This window comes from Staurois parvus, unplaced genomic scaffold (genome assembly GCF_062004578.1).
Source record: "Staurois parvus isolate SC_StPar_1 unplaced genomic scaffold, SC_StPar_1.0 ptg000249l, whole genome shotgun sequence".
Lineage (NCBI taxonomy): Eukaryota > Metazoa > Chordata > Amphibia > Anura > Ranidae > Staurois > Staurois parvus.
The window spans coordinates 11917492-11932565 of record NW_028318045.1 but is presented as its reverse complement, the minus strand read 5'-3'; the positions used below and the strand labels follow the sequence as shown (position 1 = coordinate 11932565).

The 15074-nt window shown below is 42.9% G+C and overlaps 1 protein-coding gene across 2 annotated transcripts in view; it reads left to right on the top strand.

Moving 5' to 3' along the window:
- Positions 1 to 15074, top strand: part of ARHGAP8 (Rho GTPase activating protein 8) — an 85297-nt gene that overhangs the window by 62400 nt on the left and 7823 nt on the right. For both annotated transcript variants that reach the window (XM_089680781.1, XM_089680782.1), the window contains exons 11-12: positions 2103 to 2231; positions 5722 to 5825. In XM_089680781.1, coding sequence (XP_089536907.1) covers positions 2103 to 2231; positions 5722 to 5825 — 233 coding nt within the window. The remainder of the gene's footprint in view (positions 1 to 2102; positions 2232 to 5721; positions 5826 to 15074) is intronic.

Here is a 15074-nt window from a genome sequence, read left to right as displayed (position 1 = left end):
ACAGGTTACTATCCAATTTAAAATATGCTTCTTCGGGTGAAGTTACCTTGTGTGGCCACTACAGCGAATGGTGCTGTAAGGATGAATTGTTTAGTCTCATGACTGGAGTTCATTCTTCTCTGTAATGACAGGTGAAATGTCACAAGCAGCAAGATTATTAAGGCCATCAACAATTTTATTTTATGCCCCTGCTGCTGCTGATGTGCATCATGGGTTTTACAGACTTCTTTGCACCCTCATTTTCAGACTTTATTTCAGATTTGAAGATCAGCTAAATTTACCAACATCCAAGTATAGTGAGGTTTTACTTGAGCGGATACAATATGAGATAGTTATGTTGCACTATATAGTTGTTTATCTGACAGATCAAATCTGAGACCGCTGCATGCAGACACAAGATGTTTTTGTGACTGCCTCTGCTCCCTTTGTGGAGATTTTTCATCATTTCAAATTCTGTGACACCCTGGCTTCTGGATAAGAAGTGAGTGTGTTATCTCTTAGCAGGTAAGTTTTCTGCTTCCCCTTCCCAGAAGTAACTCAGTAGATAAGCGCTCTCTGTCCCTTCCCCTTGCTAGAGCTCCTGCTTCCCATTTACATTAGACATTAGAAGGCTGGAAGGTTGCTGAGTCATTGCTGGGTGCAGGAGCAGGGTGAGCCAAGCTGCTGAGTCACTGCTGGGAGGGGTAGCAGGGTGAGCTGAGCTGCTGAATCACTGCTGGGATGGGTAGTAGGGGGAGCTGAGCTGCTCAGTTGCTCCTGGAGGGGGAGCAGGGGGGTCTGAGCTGCTGAGTTACTCCTGGAGGGGGAGCAGGGAAGGCTGAGTTACTCCTGGAGGGGGAGCGGGGGGGGCTGAGCTGCTGATTTACTCCTGGAGGGGGAGCAGGGGGGACTGAGCTGCTGAGTTGCTCCTGGAGGGGGAGCAGGGGGGGCTGAGCTGCTGAGTTACTCCTGGAGTGGGAGCTGAGCTGCTGAATCACTGCTGGGATGGGAAGCAGGGGTAGCTGAGCTGCTGAATTACTCCTGGAGGGGGAGCTGAGCTGCTGAATTACTGCTGGGAGGGGTAGCAGGGTGAGCTGAGCTGCTGAATTACTGCTGGGAGGGGTAGCAGGGGGAGCTGAGCTGCTGAATTACTGCTGGGAGAGGGAGCAGGGGGAGCCAAGCTCCTCAGTCACTGCTAGCAAGGGGGGAACAAGATGAGTCAATCTGCTGAATCACTGCTGGGAAGGGGTTGCAGGGTGAGCCAAGCTGAGTCACTGCTGGGAAGGGAAACAATCCATTTGTGTAATCCAACGCACTCTTACAGCCACTGAATTGAAATGGTGCTGCAGTGACATGATGCATGGCATTATCTAATGCAATGACCAAACACAGAGGGAAATATGATTATAAAAAGTGAATGAATTATATTCACTGTATACTTAATTAGTGTGAAGTATAAGCAAAACATTTATTTTATTACATAAGAATAATTTGTTTGCTGGGGTATGCCTTAAAATACTTTTTATCTCAATGAAAATACTGCTTTACCACTCTTATGCTCTGAGCTTGCTTGAGTATCAACTACAGCCTTCAGAAAAATTGTCCTCACACAGACTTGTATTGCAGAGAAGGTGATGGGGTATATCTGACCAGGTCTGTTACTGAGTGCTGATTACACAGTGCACTGGATCTATCTCTGGTGCCTATTGGACTGCACATTTAGACACTGCACAACTGCTGTAATAGGAGAGTGAAGGTGTGTAGTAAAATGTCTGAATACATATCTGTTTCTGTGACTTCGGATGGGCTTTAAAACTAAACCTAAAATGTTCCCTAGTTATATCCACCTCACTGCTATCAAGCATGTATGCTGCAAAAAATAATAATAAAAATTCAGTTTTATTACAGTTTCCTCTCTTTGAAATGCACACCCTTGCTATATCTGTCCATAAAAAACACAATAAGCGGGGAAGTTATACAGTAATGACTTGCTGTGTGATTCTGAATTGGTTTAATGCTTCACTTGCTGATAACATCCAATTACTATTCAGCAGCTTCTTTCTATGTTGAACAGCTAAATATTAATGAGCATAACCAATCAATGTATTCTTTTGACTTCGCAGGGAAGGCCGTGAATTTTGATGAGTATACTGATCCGCACATACCTGCTGGAATCCTGAAGACCTTTCTGCGTGAACTGCCAGAACCTCTGCTGACCTTCATCTCTTACCAACGCATCCTGAGGATCACCAGTGAGTTTACAGCTACACATACCAACAAATGTTTTCAACAAAATTGTGTTTCCATACATATATTCCTTCAAGGAGAAATGTAGTTCAGAATAATTGTTTTCCTACACCTGAAAGTTGAAATGTGGCTTGTGGTGGGATTTCCTTTACTGACTACTGATGGAAGGAAGAGGGAGGTATTTAGGTGGGCTTAGCATATGGATGAAGCTAATGGTGGGTGTCACCAGTATGGAGGTGTTCAGTAGTCAAGATAGGAGACAGAGCAGCAGCAAGCACCTACTGAATTATCATGGGAGGCCCTAAAATTGAACTTTCAGTTTCAGCCCTTGTTTACACTGATGCGGTGCAGAATTTGCACCAGTTTCTGTGCAATTTCAGAACCGCATCATAATTGCACCCCATTCATGCGAACCGCTGCAAGTGTGTATTTTAAGTTAACAACACCCCAAAATTGCTTCACGAAATGAGGTGCGATGTGCAGAATCGGATCACATGGGTGTGAATACCCATGCGATCCGATTCTGGTGCAGACAAAAAAAAAGAGACCTGCGCTATTTTGATGCGGTGCAATTTAAGCCATACAAAATGTATGGCTCAAATTGCAGCGAATAGAAATCGCATGTGATTTGCACAGGAATGCGATGTGGTTCCTGTGAGAATCACATGCGATGTGCCACACAGCATCAGTGTGAACTGGGGCTAAATCAGCTAAATACATTCCAGGAACATAAAAACAAAGAGTATTCAAAGCTTCACAGTTTATTATCTTTAGAAGATAGCCACAGCCTGAGTAGAAAGGCCTGTCCACTGCCAGCATGCTGCAGAGAAGGATCTTTGCTCACTATGTGGAAGCAGTGGTCATTCTGCAGAGGTCCAACTTACCTCCTGCTCAGTCAAGCCTAGAGCTCTGCATTCAGCAAAGGCCATGTTCCTGATGATTGGTGAGCTCTGACTCTGGGGACGCAGGGGATTGTAGGACCTCTGCACAGAGACCAATGTTTCCACACAGAACATACTGGCAGGAGATGGGTTCTTCTTTGTTTTTCCTACTTTGGCCACCTTTTTGTTTTGATGCACCTGGAAATTGAATGTTCAGGCTTTGTATGTCTTTGTCATTAGTTGGAGGACTGTCACTGCTGATCTCTTCTTTAAGAATGTTTGTTCCCTGGCTGTCATGCTCATGCATATGCTTTGGCTTTAATGCTTTCTGATTCTCTGACCACAATCAAATACAGTGACGTCGACAAATAATAAGAACTGAAACTTTTATGCTGCTCATTTATATCATGCTTTTGCAATCTGTGATTTAAAAATTCTGACTGAAATTGATATTTGCAAGCCATTCTGGGTTTTGGGGCACCCAGAAGGAGGCTCCAGTATCTCCCAAAGGTATACCACATAGACAGAAGCTTGTTGAACACCTGATTATCACCTCTGCATGAGTTTGTTGGACATCCCTGTCTACAACATCACCCCCAGCTCCATCACCAACCTCATCTGCAGATATCGCCCAAACCATCTTCTCCACTCCCAAGACCTCCTGCTCTCCAGTTCCCTTGTTATATCCTCCCACGCTCACCTCCAGGACTTCTCCAGAGCTTCTCCCATCCTATGAAACTCCCTACCTCAGTATGTTTTGGTTAGCTCCTACCCTGTCCGCCTTTAGGCAATCCTTAAAAACAAATTTATTCAGGGAATTCTACCCCACCTCCATCTAAGAACTGTACATTAGTCACCTCCATCAAATTATCCCCTGCAGCTATTACCATTTGTACCTCCTCCCCCCTCCCTCTAGATTGTAAGCTCCATGAGCAGGGCCTCCTTTTCCTTCTGTTATGAACTGTATTGTAATTGTACTGTCCCCCTTTATGTTCTAAAGTGCTGCATAAACTGTTGGCGATTTATAAACCCTGTATAATAATAATAATAATAATCCCTTACCAAAACTATGGCTGTTAATATGGGGTTGGCCATATCACATGCCACTATTCTGGGAATGCTTTCCACAGAGTCTGTGCCATTTGTGAAATCAGGTACTGATCAGTTCTTGCACACCAAACCCATTACAATTTGTCTTTATGGAGCTTGCTTTTGTACACCTGAACGTAATAAACTGGAGGGTCCAAATACTTTCAGCCATATAGTATGTGCAAACATCATTCCAGTCACTCCTGAGGGCACTTTAATAGGTTGAGTTTACTTTTGCATTGTGATAGCACACACACATGGCACCCCAACATACTAAAGCGTGCAATAGATGGATCGAAACTCATCCAGTTCAGGAGGGACCGGTCAAATTTCAATCCATCTATAGGCAGGCTGGTTTTACAAAAGTTGATCTCAACACCAGAAGAACACAATTACGTTGCAGGAGGGATTCCTCATCCACAATGAATCGCACATTTTAAAAAAAAAATTCTGTTCAACTCGCTGGTTGAACAACAAAAAAATTTATAATGTATGGCCTTAGCAGTACACTGCATGGCAGGGTCTTGCAATACGTCACATTAGGAATTTTGTGACTTGGTCGATTTTTTTGGTGATGTGCTCAGCTGGTGCATTGGCAGCCTATTCATTTCAATGGGCTGCTTTTATTGCGCCGCACGTTAATGCGTGACATAAAGCACTCTAGCGTAAAAAGATAAATAGGCACTAAGAGCATCTCTTCCGTCCTCCTTACTAGAATAAAGTCCAGCACAACTTGGTGTCACCAGACCTCAATGCCTGGAGTCCCATAAAGTGCAGAGACTGGAGAGGAGGCAATTATAGCGCCTTCAGCAGGCTGGACATCAAGTAAATGTAGATAAAGAAAACTGTAAAAGTGGATTAAATTATAATTAAAATTGCACTTGTTTAGATAAATCATAGTACTGACTTCTTGCATTAACGTGGTATTCCTTAGAATGTCTGGTCCCAACCTAGAAAGCTGCTTGGGAAAATATCTCTTATAAAATACATGTAATGTAAAAAGTCATTTTTAAAGTTAAAATACCTAGTGATTCTATCATGAAGGTCACTGTTCAGGCACTTTCTTTTATGGGGTGACAATGTTCTGCTTCCAGTTGTTCTCCTATGTTGTCACCCTGTCACATGCTTTCCCAATTCAGACTACAAGGGACAATGGTGATGTACATTACACAGACATGGTCCACAGTAATCCTGACCTGAGAAATGACTTGCAGGAGGTGCTAAAGAGCATGTAGACAGGAAATGGCTGCAAAGATTCAGCAGCACTATAATATGAAAAAAGGTGAAAGTTGTATTTTATATTTACACCTCTTTCTGTCCCTTAGAAGCTACAAAGTACATGCACAAGATACATCTAAAATCCACACTACAAAGGCAAATGATTTATTTCATTTTTGGGTGGAGACGAATTAGGCAGCCTAAGTAGTATTAGAAATTTTATATGTCCCAATGTGAATATGCTTCACTTTGTTGCTCTGCTGATCTTCCCTTTTCGCTGCTTTGTATCTAATATTTGTTGTTATAGGTGTGGAGAGTATCCTGCGTGTAAACAGCTGTAAAGAAATTGTACACAGACTCCCGGATCATAACTACGCCGTGCTGAAATATCTCATCTCTTTTCTGAATATGGTAAGTATAGGGCACATATTGAATTAAAACAGCAGCATAGAGAATACATGGTCAATTTATTTAAAAAAAACCTCTGTGTGAATGTCTGCGCATTCACACAGCCATCACGAAAAATCCCCGTAATATGTCTGTTCAGGAAATTATCACATTTTATGGCCACTAGATGAGGCTGACAATCAAAGGAAATAAACATATTAAAAGCATTACTCGTTTTTTTATGACGGCTGTGCAAATGCTCAGATGTTGGTACTGCAATTGTTTTATAAATAGACCCCTAGGTGTGTAGTCACTGGAGGGAATTTACTAAAACTGGAGCACTAAGAATCTGGAGCAGATGTGCATGGTACCCACATGGAAGAAAAATATATTTTAAAAATATGCTTCCCAAACATATTGACATATATTTGAAATGCTACAATTTTGGCCATATTCAATATATTTCAAAATATATTTCAATAAATATATATATATATATATATTCTTAGATTGTAAGCTCCAAGGAGCAGGGCCCTCCTAACCCTCTTGTATTGAACTGTATTGTTGCTGTATTGTCTCCCATTATATTGTAAAGTGCTGAGCAAACTGTTGGGGCTATATAAATCCTGTATAATAATAATTTACTGCATGCTGAAATGCGTTTTATTACAAAATATATAAAAAATATTTTTAAAAATATATATTTTTTAAATATATCTTTCAGATTTTTTTTTAACATATAAAAAAGTCATTTTAACATATATTTTTACATATATGTGTAAATGTATTCCAAAAATGTAGATTTGTATTTTTAAAGACATACAGTATATTCAAAATGTATTGTTAAACCTATTTTGCATATATTTTGTAATAAAGACACATTTCAACATGCAGTATGTGTGTGTGTGTGTGTATGTGTGTGTGTGTATGTGTATATATATATATATATATATATATATATATATTATTTTTTTTAAATATATTGAATATGGCCAAAATTGTAGCATTTCAAATATATGTCAATATATTTGGGAAGAATATTTTTAAAATATATTTCAAATATATTTTTCTTCCATATGGGTAGCCAATCAGCTTCTAACTTCAGCTTGTTCAATTCAGTTTTGACAATAAAACCCAAAAATCGACTGGTTTCTATGCAGAGCTGCACCAGATTTTGCACACTCCAGTTTTAGTAAATCTGCCCTATAGTGTCCATATAGCTATCCCAGCCAATTAGTAGTAAGCGAAAAAGCAGTGAAATGCCAGTGGTTTAATCACTAAAATAATCCAGTGCCATATATGTGGTGGAATTGGGGTGAGGTATAGACATTGTGTATAAACAGGAAGTAATTAAGTATGCTGGGACTTTGTAGTCCATGCCAGATGAGCTGCTATACCTAAAATATTCACTTATAATTGGATCATGCAACATAAATGAGCTGCATACAATTACTGATGACTGATGGTTCAGTAGCCTTCATTGGATGTTCTTTTACAATACCTTGCTTGAGTCTGTATATCTCAATGGAATACACAGCTAGAAGATTGAGCACTCATCATTTGTATCACAGTGGATACATACACTATAATCCCTGATTAAGGGAATTCTTCCAGTATGGTTCCCTTAATACCTACAGGTGTCTGTGTAGAGAACTGAATCTATACATTTTATGTGACACTGTCTGATGTTTTGTAATTGAATGAATTTATTATCCAATGAGGCTTACATGTTGGGATTTTCACTTGGGAAATATATGATATGCATGAGCGTTATATAATTTATATTGTATTTTCACAGATACTGTATATGAACTTCTTGCACCAATACATTTCTGTGGGCAGTGGCATACCTAGAACCTTCAGGGCCCCGGTGCAAGTAACCTTCCCTCCAGTGGCAAAAAGACGGGGTCGAGCGCAATTTTGACCTTTGTGACCCTGGTAGTTCCGCCACTGGTGTCAGTAGTTTTTGTTTTTTTTTTATTTATTTGCCATTATACAATATTATTTTTTACAATTTTTTTTGCAGCCCCATTGGGGGGGGGGGTTGGTGAAATATCAGGGGTCTAAACAGACCTCTGATGTTTCATTTTCGAGACGGAGTAAGCTGCATTGAATGAATGGATAGGAATAGCTCTGTACAGAGCTTTCTGTTCATTCAACAACTGAAGTATAGTAAACACAGTTTACTACACTTCAGGTATGAATGGATAGGGTCAGTGATCAATACCAATCACTGACTCTCTGTTCAGAAAAGGAAGGGGCCAATAAATTACACATTCACCAGCCCCTTCCCTGCTTTGCACCTTGACCACATCCCCCGCATCAGCCGGCGAAAGGGGGGAGAGGACCCAGCAGCGCTGCAGGGGAGGAGCAGAGACAGGGAAAGAGCTCAGGGGGGAACTGCTGGAGAGCACAGGGTGGCCGCCGAAGAGCACGGTGAGGGGCAGCAGAAAGAGGATGGATAGGAGCAGGGGCTGAATGCCGCTTCTCCTCCTCCCCCTCCCGCAGGCATTCTGCTGCTCCTCCTATCCAGCCATACAGGGGGGCTGCTTGGGCCCCCTGCAGCATGGGGCCAGGTCGCAGTTGTGACACCTGTAGGTACACCCCTGCCTGTTAGTATATGGGAGTTAATAGGCACATGCATGAAAACACTGTAGGCAGGTGCATCCCGCTGTCTCCACTGTGGGTGGCATTCGTCCTGAGCGGTACCATGGCCTGGAGAGGAAGTCAGGAGAAACCTAGTTTCTCTATATGGTTTCTAAAGGCAGTGTTCTGGTTCCAGGTGACCATGTTGGGTCAGCAGAGGCTTTATAAGTCCCTGCCCCCAGGTTTTGATGCGCATTTGAAAGTGGGTAGAGTAGGGTCAGGTACCACGCCTGTAGGGACAGAACTAACGACAGGGAAAGTTTCCTAATGAGGAGGAAATCATAGGGCTTGCAGCTGCTCTAAACATCTTCCCACTTGGGTATGAGACAGCCAGGCTGCACTCTGCTCCTCATTATCTCATTGTTGATTCGGCTGAAACCTGCTCTTTGCTCACTGTTGGGATCCGTGAGTGTCCCCAGTTGGGTTGTCTTCTCACCGGGTTTGTTGTGACTGTCTGCATTGCTCCAATACAGTTCTTATATCACACTTGGACTTTCTGTTTTATTGCCGCCGCTTCACCCCACCTACAACAACATTTATATGAAAACAGATATTTTATTGTTACCGTGATAATCAGACATAATACCACATAAAATCACGGGCAATCTGGTATATTACAATCACCCCTTTATAGTTACATCCTTCATATTCTATACAGTCAGTGCAAATATAATGCGATGCTTGCATCAGTAGGAGAATCCCAGCATGTTTTAAAAGCATCTACATTGGAGGCTGGAGTCTGAGCATATAGAGTAGAGTACACACTTATCGGTTAAGTTTGTAGATTAAAACCAATCCCAAATTGTGCACCCAGGGGACGTCCAGACAGAGGTACAGGAAACATAGAGCTCAGAGAGATCCAGGGACTAAACATATACCAAAGCCCTCTTTGGAAACCAAGCGTATTTGGCCTAGACCAGCAGTGATGATCCTGCCTGGGTTGTTTTCATGCACATCCCTATAAACTATATATAACCACATGATTTTATTGGTGACATTTGAAGAGCTGTTGACACACTAATAGAGCTTAGCATTATGTCCTATTGTGTTGATAGTGACAAACTTGTTGCATGTTACACTTTAATATTTAGCAGCCAGATGCAAATATTAGGGAGCATAGCCAATTCATTAGCATTATTGTGGACAGCATTGATTTGGGAGGGATGTTGTGATATTTTTCTATTTTCCTCTATTATGAAATAATTTGTTTTGAATGATAAGATGTAGCCATCAGCCAGGGGGGTGCGTAGAAAATCTGTGGAGGTTGATGATTGTATCACTCCTATTTCTTGTCGTCTTTACATCTATCACTTTTATGGAGAGTGTGCAATGAAAAGAAATCCTCTTTTCCCAAGTCATCTTCCAGGACAGCTTCACATGAGATAGGCTCCTTCTATCAGTAAACACCTGATCCACTTTAACTAGTTGCCGACCGCAGATAGCCGAATGACGGTTTCACTGCGGCCGGCCAGTTCTGGGTGGACGTCCCCCCAGAACGCGCTCTCCTGGGGCACGCACCCGGCGATCTCCGTGATCGCTGTGTCCTACGGACACAGCTGATCACGAGATGTGGTAAAAGGCCGATCATACTGGCCTTTTACCACGTGATCAGCGGTGTCCAATGACACGCTGATCACAGGGAAATGCAAGTGCCCGTTCTCGGCTGCACTTTCCTCACACTGTCAGATCGTGAGGAAAGTACTGCCGAAAACCGGCAGTTATCAGAGCGAGGACCGGCACCGATCATCAGGGCCACTGATGATCAGTGCCCTGATGATCGGTGCCCAGCAGTGCCACCAACAAGTTCCTCCCACCTGTGCCCAGCAGTGCGCCCACTAGCTCCGCCCACCTGTGCCCAGCAGTGCACCCACCTGTGCCACTCTGCAGTGTCACACACCTGTGCCCAGAAGTGTCACCTACCTGTGCCCAGCAGTGCCAACCACCTGTGCCCACCCACCTGTGCCCACCAGTGCCACCCACCTGTGCCCACCCACCAGTGCTGCCCACCAGTGCCACCCACCAGTGCAGCCCAGCAGTGCTGCCAGTCAGTGCCACCAGTCAGTGCCCAGCGGTTGTGCCAGTCAGTGCCGCCAGTCAGTGCCCAGCAGTGATGCCAGTCAGTGCCATCTATCAGTACCCATCATCAGTGTCACCTATCAGTGCCGCCTATCAGTGCTGCATATTAGTGCCGCCTATCCGTGACACCTCATTAGTGCTGCCTATCAGTGCCGCCTATCCGTGCCACCTCATTAGTACTGCCTATCAGTGCCCTTTTAGTGCTGCCTATCAGTGCCCATCAGTGCTGCCTCATCAACGCATATCAGTGAAGGAGAAAAAATACCTGTTTGAAAAATTTTATAATAGAAACAAAGAAACTTTTTTTTTTTTTCTTTTCAAATTTTTTGCAGTTTTTTAATTTATAGCGCAAAAAGTAAAGCGCCCAGTGGCGATTAAATACCACCAAAAGAAACTCTATTTGTGAGAAAAAAATGATCAAAATTTCATATGGGTACAATGTTGCATGACCGCGCCATTGTCAATCAAAGTGCGGCAGCGCTGAAAGCTGAAAATTGGCCTGGTAAGGAAGGGGTTATAAGTGCCTGGTAGGCAAGTGGTTAATTTATGAAATACCCTATCTGTCCCTAGGGTCCAAGTAGCTGCCTTGTCTAATTTTCTGGAATTGAAGTTAGCGGAGGATCCCCTGGTAGTCAGATTCCTGAGGGCCATCGGTAGACGTAGAAACCCACATATGCCCAAATGCCCAGTCTGGGATTTAGGAACAGTTTTAAGGAAATTCCAACATGAGCCATTCGAATTCTTGGAAAAATGTTCTCTCAGGTACTTAACCCTCAAAACCATTCTCTTAGTAGCCCTAGTCTCAGCTTGCAGAATCAGCGAATTGCAAGCACTGTCAGTGATAGAGCCTTACTGTACAATCATGATGTACCAAAGGTCACATCACAGTTTCACAGAACAGAAGAGATTGTAATACCATCATTTTTCGGGAACCCGAACAACACCAAAGAAAGAGACTACAACAAAATTGATGTAAGAAGATGCCTAATTGCATACATAGAGTGCACTAAGCCATGGAGAAACTCGTCCAGCCTCTTCGTCTTGTTTCAAGGACCAAGGAAAGGTTACACAGCCTCTAAAGGCACCATCGCAAGGTAGCTAAAGGAAGCCATTTCAGAAGGATGCAAAACCATGGCACTGATGCCACCATCTGGTCTGAAAGCACATTCAACTAGGGCTACCCTAGCTACATGGGTAGAAAAAGCTGGTGCCTCCCCCGGACAGATCTGCAAGGCCCCAACATGGTCCAGCTTTAGCACATTCGCCAGGCACTACCGGTTAGACCTGATCACCAACAAGGAACAGACAGAAAGGTCTTGCAAGCAGCAGTCCCACCCTAATTTACGTATTCTTATTCAATCCTCTCATGTGAAGTTGTCCTGGAAGATTTCTGGAAATACAGTTAACAGGTAAATAACTGTGTTTTCTGTCCTTTTTAAAGACAGAGGCCTTCCTTCAATTTTTTTTACACTACAAGCTATCCATAGTAGAATTAACAAAATTCCATTACCAGCATATCAAGATACGTAATAGGTTCGGTTCCAGTTAATCTCCGCCGCGCTTCATTAACGTTAACGGGCGCTCTTAAGAAAACCCCTAGTGTCAATGATTGCTGTTTGAAGAACAATCGTACGTGCAGTGCCCGGTGATCGACATTTGTTCTACAACAGATGCATCATCTCGATGCAGGCACTAAGAGCTCAGGTACTTGAGGCGCTAATGAGGTGTGCGTGCTCTCACTATAATGCCACCGGTAATTAGCCCGCAGAGCCTTGCGGTATGGTCAGAGCAGAGTCCATTAAAAGCAAAGATTGCATTAAATCCATGTCTTCATAATCGCTTTTAGCTTCCTAGACTGGAAGAGTCATTTTACTTTTATAATGTCTTTCACCTGTGACATGCCGTGAATTTTTACCATTTCAGTTAAAGGATTAGTATGTACTATTAGATCCCACAGGTAAGGATAGGGGTGGGGTGTGTGCTGAGCCTGCTAATACGGCGCGTACACAATGGCAAGGCCACACCTCCTGTGTTTCTTTATTTTTTTTGTTAGAGGGCTAAATATTTTAAAGAATAGTTACAGCCAAAACTTTTAATTGTAAGAGGATTAGTCTTTTTTTTGGTAGGATTTCCCATGACTTCCTATCTCAGAGACACAAGAAATGAGAGGAACTCCCTGGGTTGAGGATCTTCAGCCAGGCTGATTGGCCAGGCTGGGATGATGTAGATCTCATATACATGCAGTGGTGTATTTAGGTTTCATGCTGCCCTAGGCAACACAAAAATGGGCTCCCCCCCCCCCCCGGAGAGACCCTGACACTGACAAACACCCCCCTCCCCCACGATATGAGCTTGACATTGACCAACAACAACCACCCCCCACCCCAGCAAAAGAGAAGACACTCACCTTCACAGCTCCGGACATCCCCGGGAACAAGAGTCAGGCTCTGCATACACCATCAAGCAGTCCACAGCCTCTCTCAGATCCCACTTAGTCCCCAGGCTGCATGTGTCCTTTCTTCTATCCCTTCTCTTAGGGGGGCAGCACTGCCCCCCTGAAAAATGCTGCTGCCCCCCTGAAAAAATGCCGCCCTTGGCAAATGCCTTGTGGTAAATATGCCTCTGTATATATGAACAGGAATTAATTAAACCTGGCACATGCTGGGATTGTACACTAGACTGCACATGAGCAGCTCGGTATACAGTACAGTACAAAAAAAATGTTACATAGAATGGCTTTGCAGTAAAAAGAAAATCTTTCTGCTCACAAGTTTCACATTTTTGCCTAAAGTTCCTCTTGAATTCTAAGTGCATCTACACTGACAGTTTTCTCTTAGTCCGCCTGCAACGTTGCACAAATACCTGTTGATGCTGCCAGTGATGCAGTTTCCTGTGAATGCAGTTTCCTGTGATGGGGTGACAATGATGGTGCACGGATCCTGAATTTAGAGCAGAGTTGTCAGATTCATGTAGGCTTGCCTGCTTGTATTACAGTGGGAGGAGCTGTTGCAAGGGCGTGGCAATCAAAACTGGCACTGTCCATTTACATACCTATAGCCTGTCAATCATCACCTAGCCACAGCTAGCAACGCCCACTGTGTTCTGGATTGGCAGCACTACCTTTGTTGCTGAAAATCTCCCACTGTTAGCTGCAGTGTCTGGGAGGGGGAGAGTGTGAGACACAAATGAAGGAGGCTTTGTCAGAGTCAGAGAAGGTAAAGGAATTTTTTTTTTTTACTTTGAGGCTTGTGCTTCACATAGGAACTCAATTTAGGATTTGTTCAGACTACCACACGGGAGCTTGATGCATTCTCTAAGCTTTTCCCACACCCAGGAAAACTATTGGCATGCAATTTTTCTTTCATTTGAGTAGGCAGGGTGCACTCCCAGGGAGATTTCTGGCAGCTTGAACAGAATTCAGTTTGACAGAAATGTTTATCTAAATGTGAATATAAATCTGATTAGTCAGTTAGAAGAATGATATTAGTGATTCCCCATGTGACACATTAAAGTCATTAGCTTTCTAATCGCGCGGGCGGAACCGCATTATTATGGCAGAATGTGTTATGGGAAAGCGACATAAATAGATAAACCATTAATTTCACTCAGTTCCCTTTTCATGATAATATGCTTTTTATATGGATTTGAAGAGCACCTCCAGGCAGTAATTAAAATCAATCAACAAACTGCCAGTGTTAGCCGGCAAACATTGCAACGGCACTAAAATGCGAGTGTCCGCCTAGTTTGCCTTACAGGTATTTCTAAAATGAAGAGTGACTGATTTTCCTGCAGTAGTGCATGATCCAGTCAAATGGAACACCTTTTCCCATCGTCTGCATTTCACATTCTTCAATATGCCAATAGAATTAGTGGGTTTTTTTAATTATTCAAAGATTAATCTGGGTTTTTACGGTGCCTCTGGATGATCCTGCAGTCACTTGTCATGTGCTGTCCAGCCCCCCTGCTTGCAGGATACTGCACTGTGGCTGGATCAGGGATGTGAACAATTTCTTTCTGAATGACTGGAGGTGTAGGTAATTAGAATAGACGTGTACAGTGGGATATGTGCTATCTCAATTTTATTCAATGGGAGGAGTTGGGGACATGGGAATTTGGGCAAAGGGATTTCCAGGAGGTACTGACAAGCAAATGGAAAATGTGTTAGGCAACCTGATGAACACAATTAGTGGAAATAAATTGATACTAAACAGAGACGTGTTAAGTGCCATAATTCATTCACATAAATCATATATATCATGTCATGTATTTTGTTTTGGGTTTTTTTGAATCCTCTAAGTACCTTATTCATGCAGCACTGTTGTGTGCTTATATGATCTCTCCCTGTTCTTTGGCATCTGCAAGGAAAGATCCTTGGGAGGGGTTCTATTACTACAGTATGAGTCTGTGTCTGCACAGCCCTGGTTGGTGCTGTGCAAGTCACATGACTAAAAAAAAGCGTTTTTTTTAGATTAAATTCTAAATATAAAAAAACAGTTTTACAGCTCCCTAAACATGTTTATTGAACATCAAATGTGTATTTTTTGTGTATTT